This window comes from Lissotriton helveticus, chromosome 1_1 (assembly GCF_964261635.1).
Source record: "Lissotriton helveticus chromosome 1_1, aLisHel1.1, whole genome shotgun sequence".
Lineage (NCBI taxonomy): Eukaryota > Metazoa > Chordata > Amphibia > Caudata > Salamandridae > Lissotriton > Lissotriton helveticus.
This window is the reverse complement of record NC_136057.1, coordinates 336,900,391-336,915,450: the sequence shown is the minus strand read 5'-3', so window position 1 is coordinate 336,915,450 and position 15,060 is coordinate 336,900,391. Positions and strand designations below refer to the sequence as shown.

Here is a 15,060-nt window from a genome sequence, read left to right as displayed (position 1 = left end):
TCAAAGCCTTCAGAGCATGAGTGAGTCGTGGTAGCATTCCAGAGACCACAGGCAAATCAAATGCCGGTCCGTCAACGACACTGCATGGTGGCCGGTGCTGTATGGTTTAAACCCTGAAGTCTTCATAGAGGGCATAACTTCTGACACACAAGGAAAAAAGGGGTCAACAAAAAGTTGAAAAATTCTGTCAGAAAGCAACAGAGGGTAGCGCTCTTCACGAATCAGTGCTTGACTGGCAAGGCAAGAAAAGAACAGACGTCAGTGCGCCGAGGTGGTGTCTGTATAGGTGACGCAGACATCACTTCAGGCGCAGCCGACGACGCAACCCACCGGCGTGCAGGGGTATTGTTTTAGAGAAATCTTCCAGAGCCAGTGTGACGCCTGGGAAAATCAGATGTAAGGAATCTGTGGCTAGATGTTCATCAAATGCAGCCAATTACCCCACCATACTAGCTATCCCTCACCAACCTTGGGATCAGTTGATCTACCCTTAACTCATTCTCGATGTATTTCTTATTAATCTTTAAGTCTATTGGTGCTCACTCTCCACTCCTACATCGTTGCTAGGGTCACACACGGCTCATCCATGGGCCCTGATCTTCTCATTCTACACAACTCTTGGCCAAATCATCACTTCCTCTGGCTATTTCAGCCATCTCAATGCACCCAGTATCCAATCCTCTCTCTACTTTCATAATGTTACTCCTATTCAGAGGTAGATCTTAAAATCCCTCAGCCAACTGTCTCTGGATGGCAGACCATTACATCTAAAAAAAAAAAACAAGATGAAAATAGTTCACTTTACTGCTACCTTAGTACTTGTCTTCTTATCCTACACACTTCTGACATGAACACCTTTATATATGCAGCTTAAGATATAGAGGTTCAGTTCAACTCTTCAATGAACATGCATTTATAACCAAAACTGACCAACAGGCAGATTGCAAAAACTGAATATATTTAAAATGTGTGCCCCAAGAATGGGTTTCCTTTTAAGAAAACCGTAATAAAGAATTGTAACAAAAACAAAAAAAGATACAAAATATGTTTTAACCCTTAACAAAATATGCTTGGACGCTTCTTCCATAAAGCCAAAGCATGCATGATTGCCCCTATCAAATTTGACAACTGCAATTAATAGGTAGTAGTGAAACATTCTCTCTCTCTCACTACACAGACTGTTAAATTACCCCAGACTCACGCCTACCACAATTCCCACAAGGTTAGCAGGTAGTCAGCTAACAATCTGCCCTCTAAACAAGCTACTGATCTCAGTCTTTAAAACCACAAAAGAAGACTCCTATTCAAGATATATCACTAATCTGCAGTTTGTATATGCCCCCCTGAAAACCTACGCTCAGTCAACAAAAACTTTATTACTACAACCAATCCACTTTATGCCACATCTAGATCACGTTACTCCCAGTTACTGAGGCCACTACAAAAACCTTCTTCCAGCTGAAATTTGCTCAATCGCTTTGCTCACATTATTCAAAACTGCTCTTGAAGATCACAATCTGATAGTATGATTTTGCACATATGTTCAACATATGCCGTCTTATTGAACATCTTTCACCATATCCAACTTTAATTTCAAGAAATATTCTGTTGTAAGCAAAATTTATGAATAAACTTTAGGTAGCGTGCCTTCATAGCTTAACCTCTGACATCACCCCTCACCAATAATTGCATGAAATAAGGTATATGTGCAGATTGCAAGCAAAATATTTGTATCTGAAATCTTAATGTAAATCACATATACCTGTTTTGGATCTGGTCCCCAGTAAATTTGATGTATTTATTCTTTTCCATCAACTTGTTGATCAATGTGTCAATAACAACCTTCTGGCCAAGAAAAGCTTCTTCTATAAACTGGTACCTGCAGTTCAGGAAGAGAAATGCCAAAATTTGCTTCTCACCTACAAATATGTTTTAACACGTATCGGGTTAAACAGAGCAAAATATGTCGAGCAACACACAAGGAAAGTACAAGGCAAAGGCCTTTAAAGACCATACATGATTTTTGCGGCCATTATCAAAGTGAAGGAATGTGTTACTTACCTGTAACTGCAGTTATTCAGTATTGGTATCTTTCATAGATTCACATGCCTGAATTATTCCCCGCCGTCGGGGTGGGAGTCCCCGGTACATAAATAAAGTAATGTCATATAGACATATATACTTAGTAATGGGCCAGAGGCCACTCATTAGTAACATATCCATGTCCTTTTGTAAAAAGGACTAAACTTTGGCCTAGAGCCAATCAGCTATCACCACCCTCTAGAACCTTCCTGGAAGGAGCTCTGGTCCCTCAGATTTTCGCAAGCACAGTGCTAAGTAGTATATTACTGAGAGAACCAAGGTGAGCCCTTCCAGGAGAGGTGGATCGGTTGCATGTGAATCTATGGAAGATACTTACCTGTAACTGCAGTTATCCAGTATATGTAACGCATTCCTTATCCAGTATAATGGGTATCTTTCATAGATTCACATGCCTGAATCAGAGTAGCGAGCAATAACAAGCACATTTCGAATGGTACAACAGTAAATCTCACTAGATAATAACATATCAATTGTGAAATGCAAAAGGTACCAACATGCAATAGTAGAGAGAAATGTGCAAGTAGACAGTAGGAAGGTGGGATGAAAGAGAAGGCTCACCTCTAGTGAAATAGATGACGGAGCACAGCTTGTCCCACTGCTCCATCTTTCATAAGTTCAGTATCCAAGCAGTAGTGCCTGGTGAACGTATGAGGCGTCTTCCATGTTGACGCTCTGCAGATGTCAATGACGGGCACTCCTGCAAAGAACGCCATTGAGGTTGAGACTGCTCTATTAGAATGAGCACGAACCTTGAAATGCAGAGGATGTCCTGCTTGCTGATGACAGAAAGCAATAGCTGCCGAGATCCAACGTGAAATGCTCTGCTTAGTCAATGGAAGACCTTTTCTAGGTCTGCTAAAGGCAACGAAAAGTTGGTTAGATTTTCGAAATGTCTCTGTTCTGTGTATGTAGAACTTCAGACAGCGTTTGAGATCCAGAGAGTGGAGAGACCTCTCTGCTGCGGAATGTGGATTCGAGAAGAAAGACCGCAGTACAATAGGCTCATTAAGGTGAAAGTCAGATGGGACTTTTGGAATGAATTTAGGATTAGTCCTCAGAATCACACTGTCCTGCCTGAATTGGAGGAAAGGGTTTTGAATTGAAAAGGCTTAGAGTTCGCGTACCCTTCTCGCTGAGGTAAGCGCCAATAGAAGAGCCGTTTTCCAGGAAAGATATTTGATATCCGCTTTGTGTATTGGCTCAAAGGGGGCTTCATTAATTGAGCAAGCACAACGTTCAGCTGCCAGGCAGGCGGTAAAGACTTCACCGGAGAAAATGTCCTGAACAAACCTTTAAGGAATTGTTTTATGAGTCTGCTGGACCAGAGGGAAGTACCAGCTGTGGAATGTCTGAAACGAGATATGGCAGCCAGGTGAACTTTTATTGAAGCATGAGCCAGACCCGAGTTTGCCAAATGAAGAAGGTCAGGTAAGATCTCTGCCGGTGATGAAGAAAAGGGATGCATTGTCACAGATTTACACCACATGCAGAACCTTTTCCATTTTAGGGAATACGTCTTGTTGGTACTGTCGGCCCGAGCCCGGGCTAGAACTGCTCTGCAGTCTGGTGGGATGTTTAAGTTCTGGAATTCTCTGAACTCAGGAGCCAAGCCAACAATCTGAGAGATGCTGGATCCAGATGTTGGACTTGTACGTGGTTCATTTTGAGGAGATTGGGGCACGGCTTCAATGGGATCGGCGGTTCCAGCGATAGGAGATGAAGCTCCGTGAACCAGTGTTGGCGCGGCCACGCTGGAGCTATCAAGATCAGGGTAAAATGTTCCGCCTTCAGCTTCCTAAGGACCCTGGGAATCAGGTGAAATGGAGGAAATGCGTACGCAAAGACGTTGAACCATGCATTCGAAAATGCATTGCCTAGAGACCCCTACTGGGGACGCCAGCTTGCGTAATGTTGGCATTTGGCATTGTGTCTGGTTGCGAACAGATCCAGGTGAGGCTTGCCCCATGGAGAGCAGATGTGACTGAGAATTTGGTGGTCCAGCTCCCACTCGTGGCACACAGAGCGCTGTCTGCTCAGTGAGTCTGCAAGGACATTGTCCGTTCCAGGGACGTATTCTGCCTGAAGGGAAATGTTGTGAAGAAGTAGCCAGTTCCAGATCTATTGAGATTCATGAGACAACGTCAGGGACCGAGTCCCCCCTTGTTTGTTGATATAGTGCATTGTGGTGGTGTTGTCTGTCCTCACAAGCACTGGGGAGTTTTTGATCCGAGGCAGGAACGCTCGAAGTGCCAGGTAAACCGCTCCTAACTCGAGAAGGTTTATGTGCAGTTGTGTTTCGGCAGGGGACCACTGTCCGTTGATTCTGAGTTCTTGGAGGAACGCCCCCCAACCTTCCAGGGACCCATCTGTTATAATATGCGGCGAGACTGGAAGCAGGAACGGTATACCTCGCGTAAGGTTCTGTGGATGAATCCACCACTGTAGAGCTTTTACCATGGGAGGCGTAACTCTGAATACATCTTCGAATGATCCTGTACACTGGATCCATTGACTGGATAGCGCTTCCTGAAGAGGACGCATATGAAGACGGCAGTGTGGAACTAACATGATGCAAGAAGACATCATCCCTAGCAGTGACTTGTAAAGGCGCACCGTGAGTGTTCTTCTGGTTCGTACACGGGCCGCCAAGGATGCCAGCTTGGATTGACGCTCCTGTGAAGGGAATGCTTTCTTCTGAGCCGTATCTAGGACAGTGCCTAGGAAAGTGAGACGCTGGGAAGGCTGAAGGACGGATTTGTCTCGATTGAGAGTAAGGCCCAAGTCGTTGAAAAGTTGAAGACAGGCGTTGGAGGACTTGGTCACGCCTGCAAAAGAAGGAGCCTTGACTAGCCAGTCGTCCAAGTATGGGAAGACTTGGTGATTTTGTTGTCGGAGGTACGCTGCTACTGGAGACAGGCATTTTGTAAAAATGCGTGGTGCCGACTTCAGGCCGAAGGGCAAGATCCGAAACTGGTAGTGCTTGCCTGCCACAGCGAACCAGAGGTATTGCTTGTGATTTCTGTGGATAGGCACGTGAAAATAAACGTCTTGAAGGTCTAGAGACACCATGAAGTCGTTCGCATTGAGGAGTTGTAGCACCTCCTGAATGGACACCATACGGAATGACTGTTTCTTGAGATACTTGTTTAGGTTTCTTAAGTCCAATATAGGTCTCCATTTTTTCTCTTTTTTCCGAATTAAGAAGAATCGGGAGTAGAACCCCTTGCCTCTCTGATCGCGAGGGACTCTTTCTATAGCACCTTTTTGGAGCATAAGCGATAGCTGCAATTGCAGCTGATGTAAATTCTTGTGGAGCATTGGGCGAGGAGGAGTTTGAGGCGGGGTTTCTATGAACTCCAGAGAGTGTCCGAATTGAACTAGTTGAAGGACCCATCGATCCGTAGTAATCCGTTTCCAATTTTGTAGCAAAGACAAGATTCTTCCTCCAATCTTGTAAGGTAGAGAGGAAGTGAAGACCTGTGACAGGGAGAAGTCAAAGTCTTCTGGCTGTGTTCGTCTTTCCTCCTTTGCTACGAAAGGAAGACCACGTGTAGGACGACTGTTGTTGTGGTCTCTGCTGATGTTGGGGTTTGTACTGCTGGTTTGAGCTGTATGAGGACCAGTAACCTTGAAAATCTCCTCTTGAAGGTTGGCCTCTCCCTCTGGAGCCCCGAAAGGGTGGTTTTGTAAACTGGAGGGTACCCAGTGCCTTCGGTGTATCGGTATCTTTTTTAATACCTTGAAGCGCCTCATCTATATGTGCTCCAAATAGAAGTTGGCCATCGTAAGGCATGTCAAGCACCTTAGTTTGCACTTACGGCCGAAAGGTAGTTTCTTTGAGCCAGCCTTGATGTCTCAGCACCGCAGCTCCAGCTAGCTGGCGGAAACCCGTCGATGCGATATCAAACGCACAGTCAATCTTCTCTGAGGCTGAGCGTTTGCCTTCTAAGAGAATCTTTTTTGCCTCTTCTTTCTCTTCCTCCGACAATGATCCCAAATATGGGGCGATATCAGCCCACATTTGACGATTGTAACGTCCTAACAGTGCCATGGAGTTTGCAGCTCGCACTGTCAACGCGGACATTGAAGAAAACCGCTTCCCAATATTGTCTAGTTTTCGTCCTTCCTTATCCGGTGGCGCAGTTAGAGCAGCCGGAGGATTTTTTGATTTGCGCTGCGCTGCTTAGGTAATGACCGAGTCCGGCTTGGGATGGCCAGTAAGGCGAGCTGGAGCCGTGTCTGGAGCCCTATATTTCTTTTCCAGCCTGGGCAGAACCGGGGGCAAGGAAGAAGGGTTTTGCATGATTTTAACCCCTTGGGTCCAAATGTATTCTATGATAGGTATGGACCTAACAGTCTTTTTGAACGGTTCCTTGAAATCATACAGGAAGCAGTCTTGTTGTTGGGTAGTTATTGGAATCTTGAAACGCAAAGCCGCCCTTTCTAGGATATTATGGAATCCCCCAATGTCCTCCGGGGGCGAATCGGCTTGCGTTGGCACAGGAGATGCTGGACACAGAATGACGTAATCATCCCACTCGTCATGTGAGTCCTGGAGTTCCCCTTCCTCCTGCTGTTGCTCCTCTTCTTCATCATCTGAGGATGGAGGATGCTGTGCAGGAGCAGGATCCCGGTGAAGCACTAAAGGTGGAGGCCGAGGTCTAGGCGGAGGCGTAACCACTGAAGGTGGTGGAGGAGTAGAGGGAAACCTCTGTTTGTAGTCCGCAATCATGAACTGCAGATCCGTGACTATGGACGCAGGAAGACACCATAGGTTGAGGAGGAGGAGGAGGAGGCTGGAATTCCTCCTGGTAATCCACTCGTTCGTCCTGCTCTTGTTCTTCATAATCTGAACTCTTGTGATATTTTACGTGCAGTTCAGAAGGGCTAGTAGCTGTCTGGAACATAGAATCCTCATCCAAGTCTTCGTTATCCAGGAGATGCGCAGGTGGTAAAGCCTGGACTCTGCTCGGAGAGCTTAGATCCGGTGCCAGAGTGCGCTTAGTAATTTTTAAGTGAACATATGCACTTTTCAAGGTAGGTTCCTGTGCCGTCGTCGAGCCCATCGACGGGGTGGTCGTCGACGGAGGGACGTCGACGACTGATCCAGAAGGTACCGTCGATGGTGTCGTCGACGACGTCGACGGTGATTTCTTCGTCGACGGCGATGGAGCCTTCGTCGACGACGATGTGGACTTCGTCGACGTGGAAGCGCTCGTCGACGATGATGTCTTTATCTTTATAACAGATGAAAAGGACCTACCTGTCGACGATGAAGATGTTGTAGACGTCGACGTGGATAATGAAGAGGACGCCACAGAAGTCGAGATGGTCGCTGTTGACGCTGTCACAGGCAGTGAAGGGTTTCTTAAAGGTGAAAGCAGAGCCCTGAGGAGAAACTTTCACAGGCAAGACCTTAGAATGAACCTCTGAAGACTTCAGCGTCATTTTTTGAGGTGGCTCAGAAGACGGTCCTGGGGATGTCACTCTAGGTCTTTTAGGAGAGGAATGTGGACTCCTGAAGGAACACTCACTCTCACCTGAAGAGACTGCCTGGTCTTTATCCGTCAGTCTCTGTAGCCATATCAACAGGTGCCCCTCTCTGTCCTTGAGGGTCTTTGTTTAATAGGTCCGACAGACCTTAGAAGAGTTGTCTGGGTAGAGACACTAAAGGCAATCCTTATGCTTGTCATCTACATGAAGCCTCTTCTTGTTACAAGAGGCACAAGGTCTAAAAAGTCCTTTTTTAGGAGTATCAGCCATGGTAAACTGAAAACCCCACACAACTGAAGAAATTCTGTGAGAAAAGAACTGGAAAATCCAGAGAAGTAAGGAAAACTGAGCAGAGCTCAGCGGAGACTCCCTTAGCACAATGTGCGGTAGAAAATCTGAGGGACCAGAGCTCCTTCCAGGAAGGTTCTAGAGGGTGGTGATAGCTGATTGGCTCTTGGCCAAAGTTTAGTCCTTTTTACAAAAGGACATGGATATGTTACTAATGAGGGGCCTCTGGCCCATTACTAAGTATATATGTCTATATGACATTACTTTATTTATGTACCGGGGACTCCCACCCCGACGATGGGTTATGATTCAGGCATGCGAATCTATGAAAGATACCCATAATACTGGATAATTAAAGTCTGACTTCCTGAAAGGAAAATGCTACTTACCAGTATGCATCTGTTCTTGGCATGTAGACCTGCAGATTCACACACTAGGCATAGATCGCCACCTGGTGTTGGGCCCAGGTGTTTGCCGTTTGTTATTGTCTTGGAACAAGTCTTTGGAAGTCACGAGATAGGAAACTCCTCCTCTGGACAATAGTGTGCATGGGCATCGACTCTATCCTCAGATTGTTTTTTCGCCAAGAAGAAAAATGATGGAGTTTTGTGAGAAACAGAAAGATGTTCATGTATGTTGTATCTAATTAAGATAATACTGGAACAGATGAAGGTAGCTGGGGAGGTGGGTGGGCGTGAGTGAATCTGCAGCTCTCAATGCCAAGAACAGATGCATACTGGTAAGTAGCATTTTCTGTTCGAGGCATATGAGCTGCATATCACATACTATGCGTAGATTGCATAACAGAACAGTCCTTTAGCTGCGACCACCAGTATCTGTTGCAGTAGTCTGAAATAGTGTTTTGAGTACAGCCTGGCCCACAGTAGCTTGTTGTTTTGTTTGCACATGTACACAATAGTGTTTAGTGAATGTGTGGTGTAGACCATGTAGCTGTTTGCAGATATCATCTAAGCGAATGTTTCCTAAAAATGCCATGGAAGCCCCTATTTTGCGAGTAGAATGGGCATTAGGGGGAATAGAAAGTGTACGTTTTGCTTTGTGATAGCAAATTTGAATACATTTGACAATCCACCTAGCAATTCTATACTTTGAAATGGGATTGACTTTATGTGGTGGTGAAAAGGAAATAAAAAGCTGTTTTGTTTTGCGAAATTGTTTTATTATGTTAATATAGTAAAGACGTGCTCTTTTTACATCTAGTGTATAAAGAGCTCTTTCTGCTACTGTTTGTGGTTGGGAGAAGAAGACTGTCAACTCTACATATTGGTTGAGATGGAAGGGAGAAATAACTTAAGGAATGAATTTGGGATTTGTTCTGAGAACCACTTTGTTATGAAGGAGTTGTAAAAATGGTTCTTGAATAGTTAGTGCCTGTAGCCCACTGACTCTTCTGAGAGATGTGATAGCCACAAGGAAAGCGACTTTCCATGTAAGAAATTGTAGCTCACATTTATGTAGCGGTTCGAATGGAAAACCCATTAACCTAGTGAGGACGATGTTTAGATTCCACACTGGAGAGGGTCGTACCCTGGGAGGAATTATTCTTTTGAGACCTTCCATAAATGCTTTAATGGCAGGTACCCTGAACAATGACAAATGTTGTCTATTTTGCAGGTAAGCTGCTATGGCAGTAAGATGTAATCTAATTGATGTGTAAGCTAGATTACATCTTTGAAGATGCAGCAGGTAACACATGATGTCTTGAACGGACGCATCTAGAGGATTGATTGTGTTATTGGTATAGTATATCACAAAACGTTTCCAATTGGCTGGATCGCAGGCTCTAGCGGTGGGACACCTAGCCTCTTTGATAACGTTCATACAATCAGGTGGAAGATGAGGTATCCAAAGTCTAGGACTTCAGGAGCCAGACCGCTAGGTTGAGCTGTTCTGGATCTGGATGTCTGATCTCTCCATGGTTCTGTGTGAAGAGTTGTGGGGAGAGATGTAGTTTTTGGTGCGGGATTACTGATAGTTCCAGCAATGTTATGTACCATGGCCGTCTGGCCCATGTTGGAGCAACTAGGATCAGTGTTAGTGACTGTTGTTGCAGCTTACGTACCACTAATGGAATGAGTGGGAGAGGCGGAAAAGAGTTCGCAAATCTGCCTAACTAATTCATCCATATCACATTGCCTTTGGATAATGGGTGTCGATATCTGGTGGCGAAGCTTGGGCATTTTGTGCTTGAATGTGTGACAAAGATCCATCTCTGGATGCCCCCACATTTGGAAAACGGTTTGAAGGACTTGTGGATGAAGTTCCCACTCGTGAATTTGTTGTGTTTGAAGACTTGACAGATTTGCCATCTGATTCTGTATTCCTGGAAGATGTTGGGCTAAAAGGAATATGTTTTGAGGAATAGCCCATCTCCATATGCTCTGTGCTAGTTAAGAGAGCTGCAGAGTGCGCGTCCCCCCTTGTTTTTGTAGATAATACATTGCTGTTATATTGTCCGTCCGGACTCAGACAGCTTTCCCCGATACGTGTTTCTGGAATGATTTTAATGCCAGAATGATTGCCAGTAGCTCCAAATGATGGATGTGGAGTAGCTTTTGCTGAGGTGTCCATTTGCCTTGACTGGTGTGATGTAGTAGATGAGCTCCCCAGCCGGTGAGCGAGGCGTCTGCTGTTAACACGATTTGTGGAACTGGCTCTAGGAACGGTCGCCCTTTGTAAAGGTTTTGGGTATTCCAGCATTGCAGAGAGCGATGTGTGCCGCCGTCCACCAACACCAGATCTGTAAGCTGACTTTGAGCTTGGTTCCACTGACGTGACTGAGAGGAAGTGAGTGCTGCGGTAGGAATTTTGTTATAAGGGCCTGCATACTTGTTATCCTGGCTGGATTGGGATATGCAAGGCTTTTTGAGGTGTCTATTGTGGCACCTAGATATTGCTGGATGTGGGTCGGTTGGAGGTGAAACTTTGGGAGGTTTATTGTAAACTTTAAGTTGTGAAGTACTTGGATTGTGGTGTGTGTGTTATTTACAAACTGGATATGCGACTTGGCTTTTATAAGCCAGTCGTCCAAGTATGGGAATTTGTTGTCTTCTTAAGTGGGTTGCTACCACTGCTAGACATTTTGTGAGTACTCTGGGCGCTGTAGTGATTCCGAATAGGAAAACCTTGAACTGGTAATGCTGATCGTACTCTACATATCGAAGATATTTCCTGTGAGCAGGGTGAATGGGAATGTGGAAGTAGGCGTCCTTGAGATCTAAAGTGGCAAGGAAATCGCCTTGGTTGAGTAGAGGAAGGACCTGTTCAAGAGTGACCATATGAAAATGGTCTGATTGTATGTATAGGTTTAATGGTCTGAGGTCCAAGGGTTCAATCCTTCTTTGGAATCAGAAAATAGAGGGAGTAAACCCCTGTGTTTTGATGGTGCAGGGGAACTGGTTCTATTGCATGTTTTTAGGAGGGAAAGCACCTATTGTTTTAGAAACGTTAAATGCTTTGTTGACGTTGGATGCTGTTTGGGTGGTATGTTTGGGGGAGTTGAAGTGAGTTCCAGGCAATAACCCGATTGGATGATTTGTCTCACCCACCTGTCCGTGGTAATGGTGTTCCAGACAGGTAGGAACTGTATCAATCTTCCCCCGACCGGAGTATAATGGTCCGGGGGGAGTGGCGGGAAGTCATTGTTTGGAGGTGGAGGCAGTGCAAGTATTGGTAGTTTTGCCTCTACATTTACTGTTATTGCCCCTGTAGCCTCCTCTGTAGTAACCACTGGTAGAGGAGGTCTGTGTGGGACTCTTATAGGAGGTGAAGGAGTTATAAGTATTGAAGCCTCTAGAGGTGCCCCTGTAAGAGTAGCGACAAAATAAACTTCTGGGAGCTTGCGATTGCAAAGCTCCCATTGACTTGGCAGTATCTGTATCTTTTTCCATCATTTCTGAAGATTAATCTACAGTAAGCCCAAATAAATGTTCCTGGTCAAAGGGTTGGTTTAGCATGGCAGTCTGAATCCCGGGTTTGAACACTGAAATGAGTAGTCAGGCATGTCTGCGCAAAAGAACACTGGTATTAATAGTTCGGGAGGCTGTGTCTGCAGCATCTAGAGCACATCGAATGGAGGTATTGGTTATTAGTTTTCCTTCCTGGATAAGATCATAAGCCCTTGTTTTATATTGTTCTGGAAGGTGATGTAGTAGGGTCTCTAGTTTGTCATAGTGCGCCCTTTCATACCTAGCATATAAGGCCTGCATGTTGGCAATTCTCCATATGTTGGCTGCTTGTGAAGCTGTTCTTTTACAAGATGCGTCCAAGAGTTTTGACTCTTATCAGACGGTGGAGCATCGCCTGAGGTCTGGGAGTTAGCCCTTTTCCTGGCGTTGGAGACCACCACGGAGTCTAAGGGAAGCAGGCATTTAATGTAAACAGGGTCAATTGGGGCAGACTTGTATTTCTTTTCCACTCTGGGGTTAATGTCTCTAGCCCTTACAGTGTCTTTAAAGACTTCAGTAGCGTGTTTAATTACCCCTTTTAACATTGGGAGAATGGAAGTGGACCTTTGAGATGGTGCAAAAGTGTCCATGAGGAAATCTTCTATATGGTCTGTGTGTACATTTACACCGTGATATTCTGCAGCCCTGTGTATAAGCTGAGTGAATCCTATAGTGTCCTCTGGAGGGTATGGTCTAGATGGATAGACCTCCTCTTGTGGTATATTAGGAACATCTGGTGTGCCATAATTTTCCCATGGATCATTGGGGATATAAGGATGACTAGGTTCCCCTAAAGGTTCATCATCCCTTTCCTCCCTAGAGGTGCCCTCATCATCTGGAGGTGGAAGACATTGTGAGGGTACTGGAGATAAGATAGGAGAGATGTGTTGTGGAAGAGGAGGTGGAGAAGGTATCCTTATAGGAGAAGTGGCAATGTCCCTTTTCTTTAAAGGAAGTGGAGATGGTGTAGATTTGTCAATTTTTTCTTTTCATAGAAGGGCTAATTCTAAGATGACCTGTTTCTGGGTCTATTTCTAGAGTTTTTTGGGTTGGATCAGGTCGAAAAAGCTCCTTCTCTGGAGAGTGTTGATTCGGTGCCGATTTTTTCGGCTCTGACTGTTTGGGTGGCACAAGTTTTGGAGTTGTTTTATGCTTCTTAGGTTTGGAATCAGGAGTTTTCTAGTGTTCTGAAGGTTTACTTGGGGTCTTTGGAACCGGTTGTTTGTTTGGTTCCAATGATTCTGAAGGCTCAATGTCAGTGGATTTAGGTGCCGAGTGCGCCGATGTGGAACCAGGCTTCGGTGCAGATGAAGACAATGGTTTCTCTTTTGGTTTGTCTTTTGTTGTCGGTGCCAAGGATGAGGTTTTGGTCCAGACAGTAGGCTGGCTCGATCCAGAGTGGCCTGAAGGGTTATATGTGGACTTCTTTCCAGGCATGAAGGTGGGGTGTGGGAAGTTTTGTCCCGGTGTGCACCAAGGCCGGAAGGTGACAATGTAACTAAAGCCTTTGTATGGATCGGTGGGTGAGTGGGCGGGGATGGCTCGATGTCAGTACTTATGACCCACTGCCCTGGGGTGATGTCTTCGATGTTGGAGTCTTCGGAGGCGCTAATGGTGCCCTCTTCAATGTGCTTCTGCTCGGGGACATTGATGCCTTTCTGGAAGATATCGTCCAGTATCGATGATGATCGAGCCATGCTTCTTCGAGCCCGGCAATCCCGTATGTTTTTCTTAGAGCGTAAAGAGGCACAAGCTGGACAGTCTTTGGCCTCGTGCTCAGGTGAAAGGCAGAGGTTAAACACCTCATGAAGATCAGCGTGTGGAAACTTGGATCCACACGGAGGACACTTTTTAAAAGGAGTCCTTTCCATGAGCCAAAGGGCCTGATGGCGCAGATAGGCCCAAAGGCCTGCGTCGACAACCGGATCCGAAGAGTTCTAGTTTGTACAGATGCGCGTTGAACGGGAAACGCGATCGAAGACCATACCAAAGAAAGGGTAAAGGATTGTGCGTCGAAAGGTAGATCGGTAACGACACCGAACTGGAACGTGTCGAACACATCTGAGCCCGATGGCAGAAAAAAACAACATGAAGATGGAGTCGATGCCCATGCGCACTATAGTCCAAAGGAGGAGTCACCAATCTCGTGACTTCCAAAGACTTGTTGTAAGACAATAAACTGCAAACATCCGGGCCCAACACCAGATGGCGATCTATGCATAGTGTGTGATCTACAGCTCATATGCCTCCAACACCAATTTTTGAAATCCACATTATATGTAGCATGGCACCCTGCCCCCATGATCATCAGGTCTGCATACATGCTTTCTCTCTACAACCCCTTATACACTGTAGTTTTTGGCATGGGACTAGAAGATTCTTCCTGTTTATGGATACATCTAAGTGTTTGGTAAGTACCAACTATCCGCTCTGTTATTTCCTCTGGGGACTGAGCCCAAATGATTTAGTTGTCAAGATAAAGGGTAGAAGCGCAACTTGGAAGGCTACTACAGAAAGCATCTCCGTAAATACACATGATGAAGAGTTAGCCCAAATAATGGATGGATATATGAAAAAAAACTGCATTTCGGATATGGTAGTAATCCCTCTTATGCAACACCTGCAGAATTTGTCCCAATGCCACCATTTGAAACAGACGCAGCAGCAAAAATTAGTTATGGTGGCCTAGGTCTTCTGAGTGTCTAGGATACAAAAACATAAGGGTCAGTTTTTTTTTTGTTTTTTAAGGAGTAGTGGGCAGGTGTGTAATAGCTTTGCAAAACCCAGAACTTCTCTTTATATTGAATAAAGAAGTTCCGCAGGTGATTGCAGACATTTTGGAAGGGAAGAAGAGTAGAATGAAGGGAGGTTGAAATTGATATCAGTCAACCAATTACAAAGCTTCACTCGACCATACATGCAAGTTTAGTAGGTGGTCAGACTGGACCCTCTGAACGTTAAATATGTCAATCACATTCGTTCTTACAAGTCCATCATAAGCTACAATCAGCTCAGAAAGGCTGGTTCAGAGTCAATTAAATATCAGACCAGAGATTCTTTACAGTTAGACTTGCACAGTCAGTTTTACTAGGTTCCAAAAATAATACCACCGGCAGGCAAAATAATTGAGTGCTTAAACTATTAATGAGAACTTCCTACGGTTCGGATGATTAGGATCGCACCCTTCACATCAAGATACCCAAAGCAG

General features: G+C 45.2%; 1 protein-coding gene across 1 annotated transcript in view; it reads right to left on the bottom strand.

The window, feature by feature from the left end:
- TRIM24 (tripartite motif containing 24) overlaps positions 1-15,060 on the bottom strand; it is a 1,142,914-nt gene that overhangs the window by 847,110 nt on the left and 280,744 nt on the right. Inside the window, exon 5 of the mRNA XM_078672569.1 lies at positions 1,763-1,879. Within this exon, the coding sequence (XP_078528695.1) occupies positions 1,763-1,879 (117 nt within the window). The remainder of the gene's footprint in view (positions 1-1,762; positions 1,880-15,060) is intronic.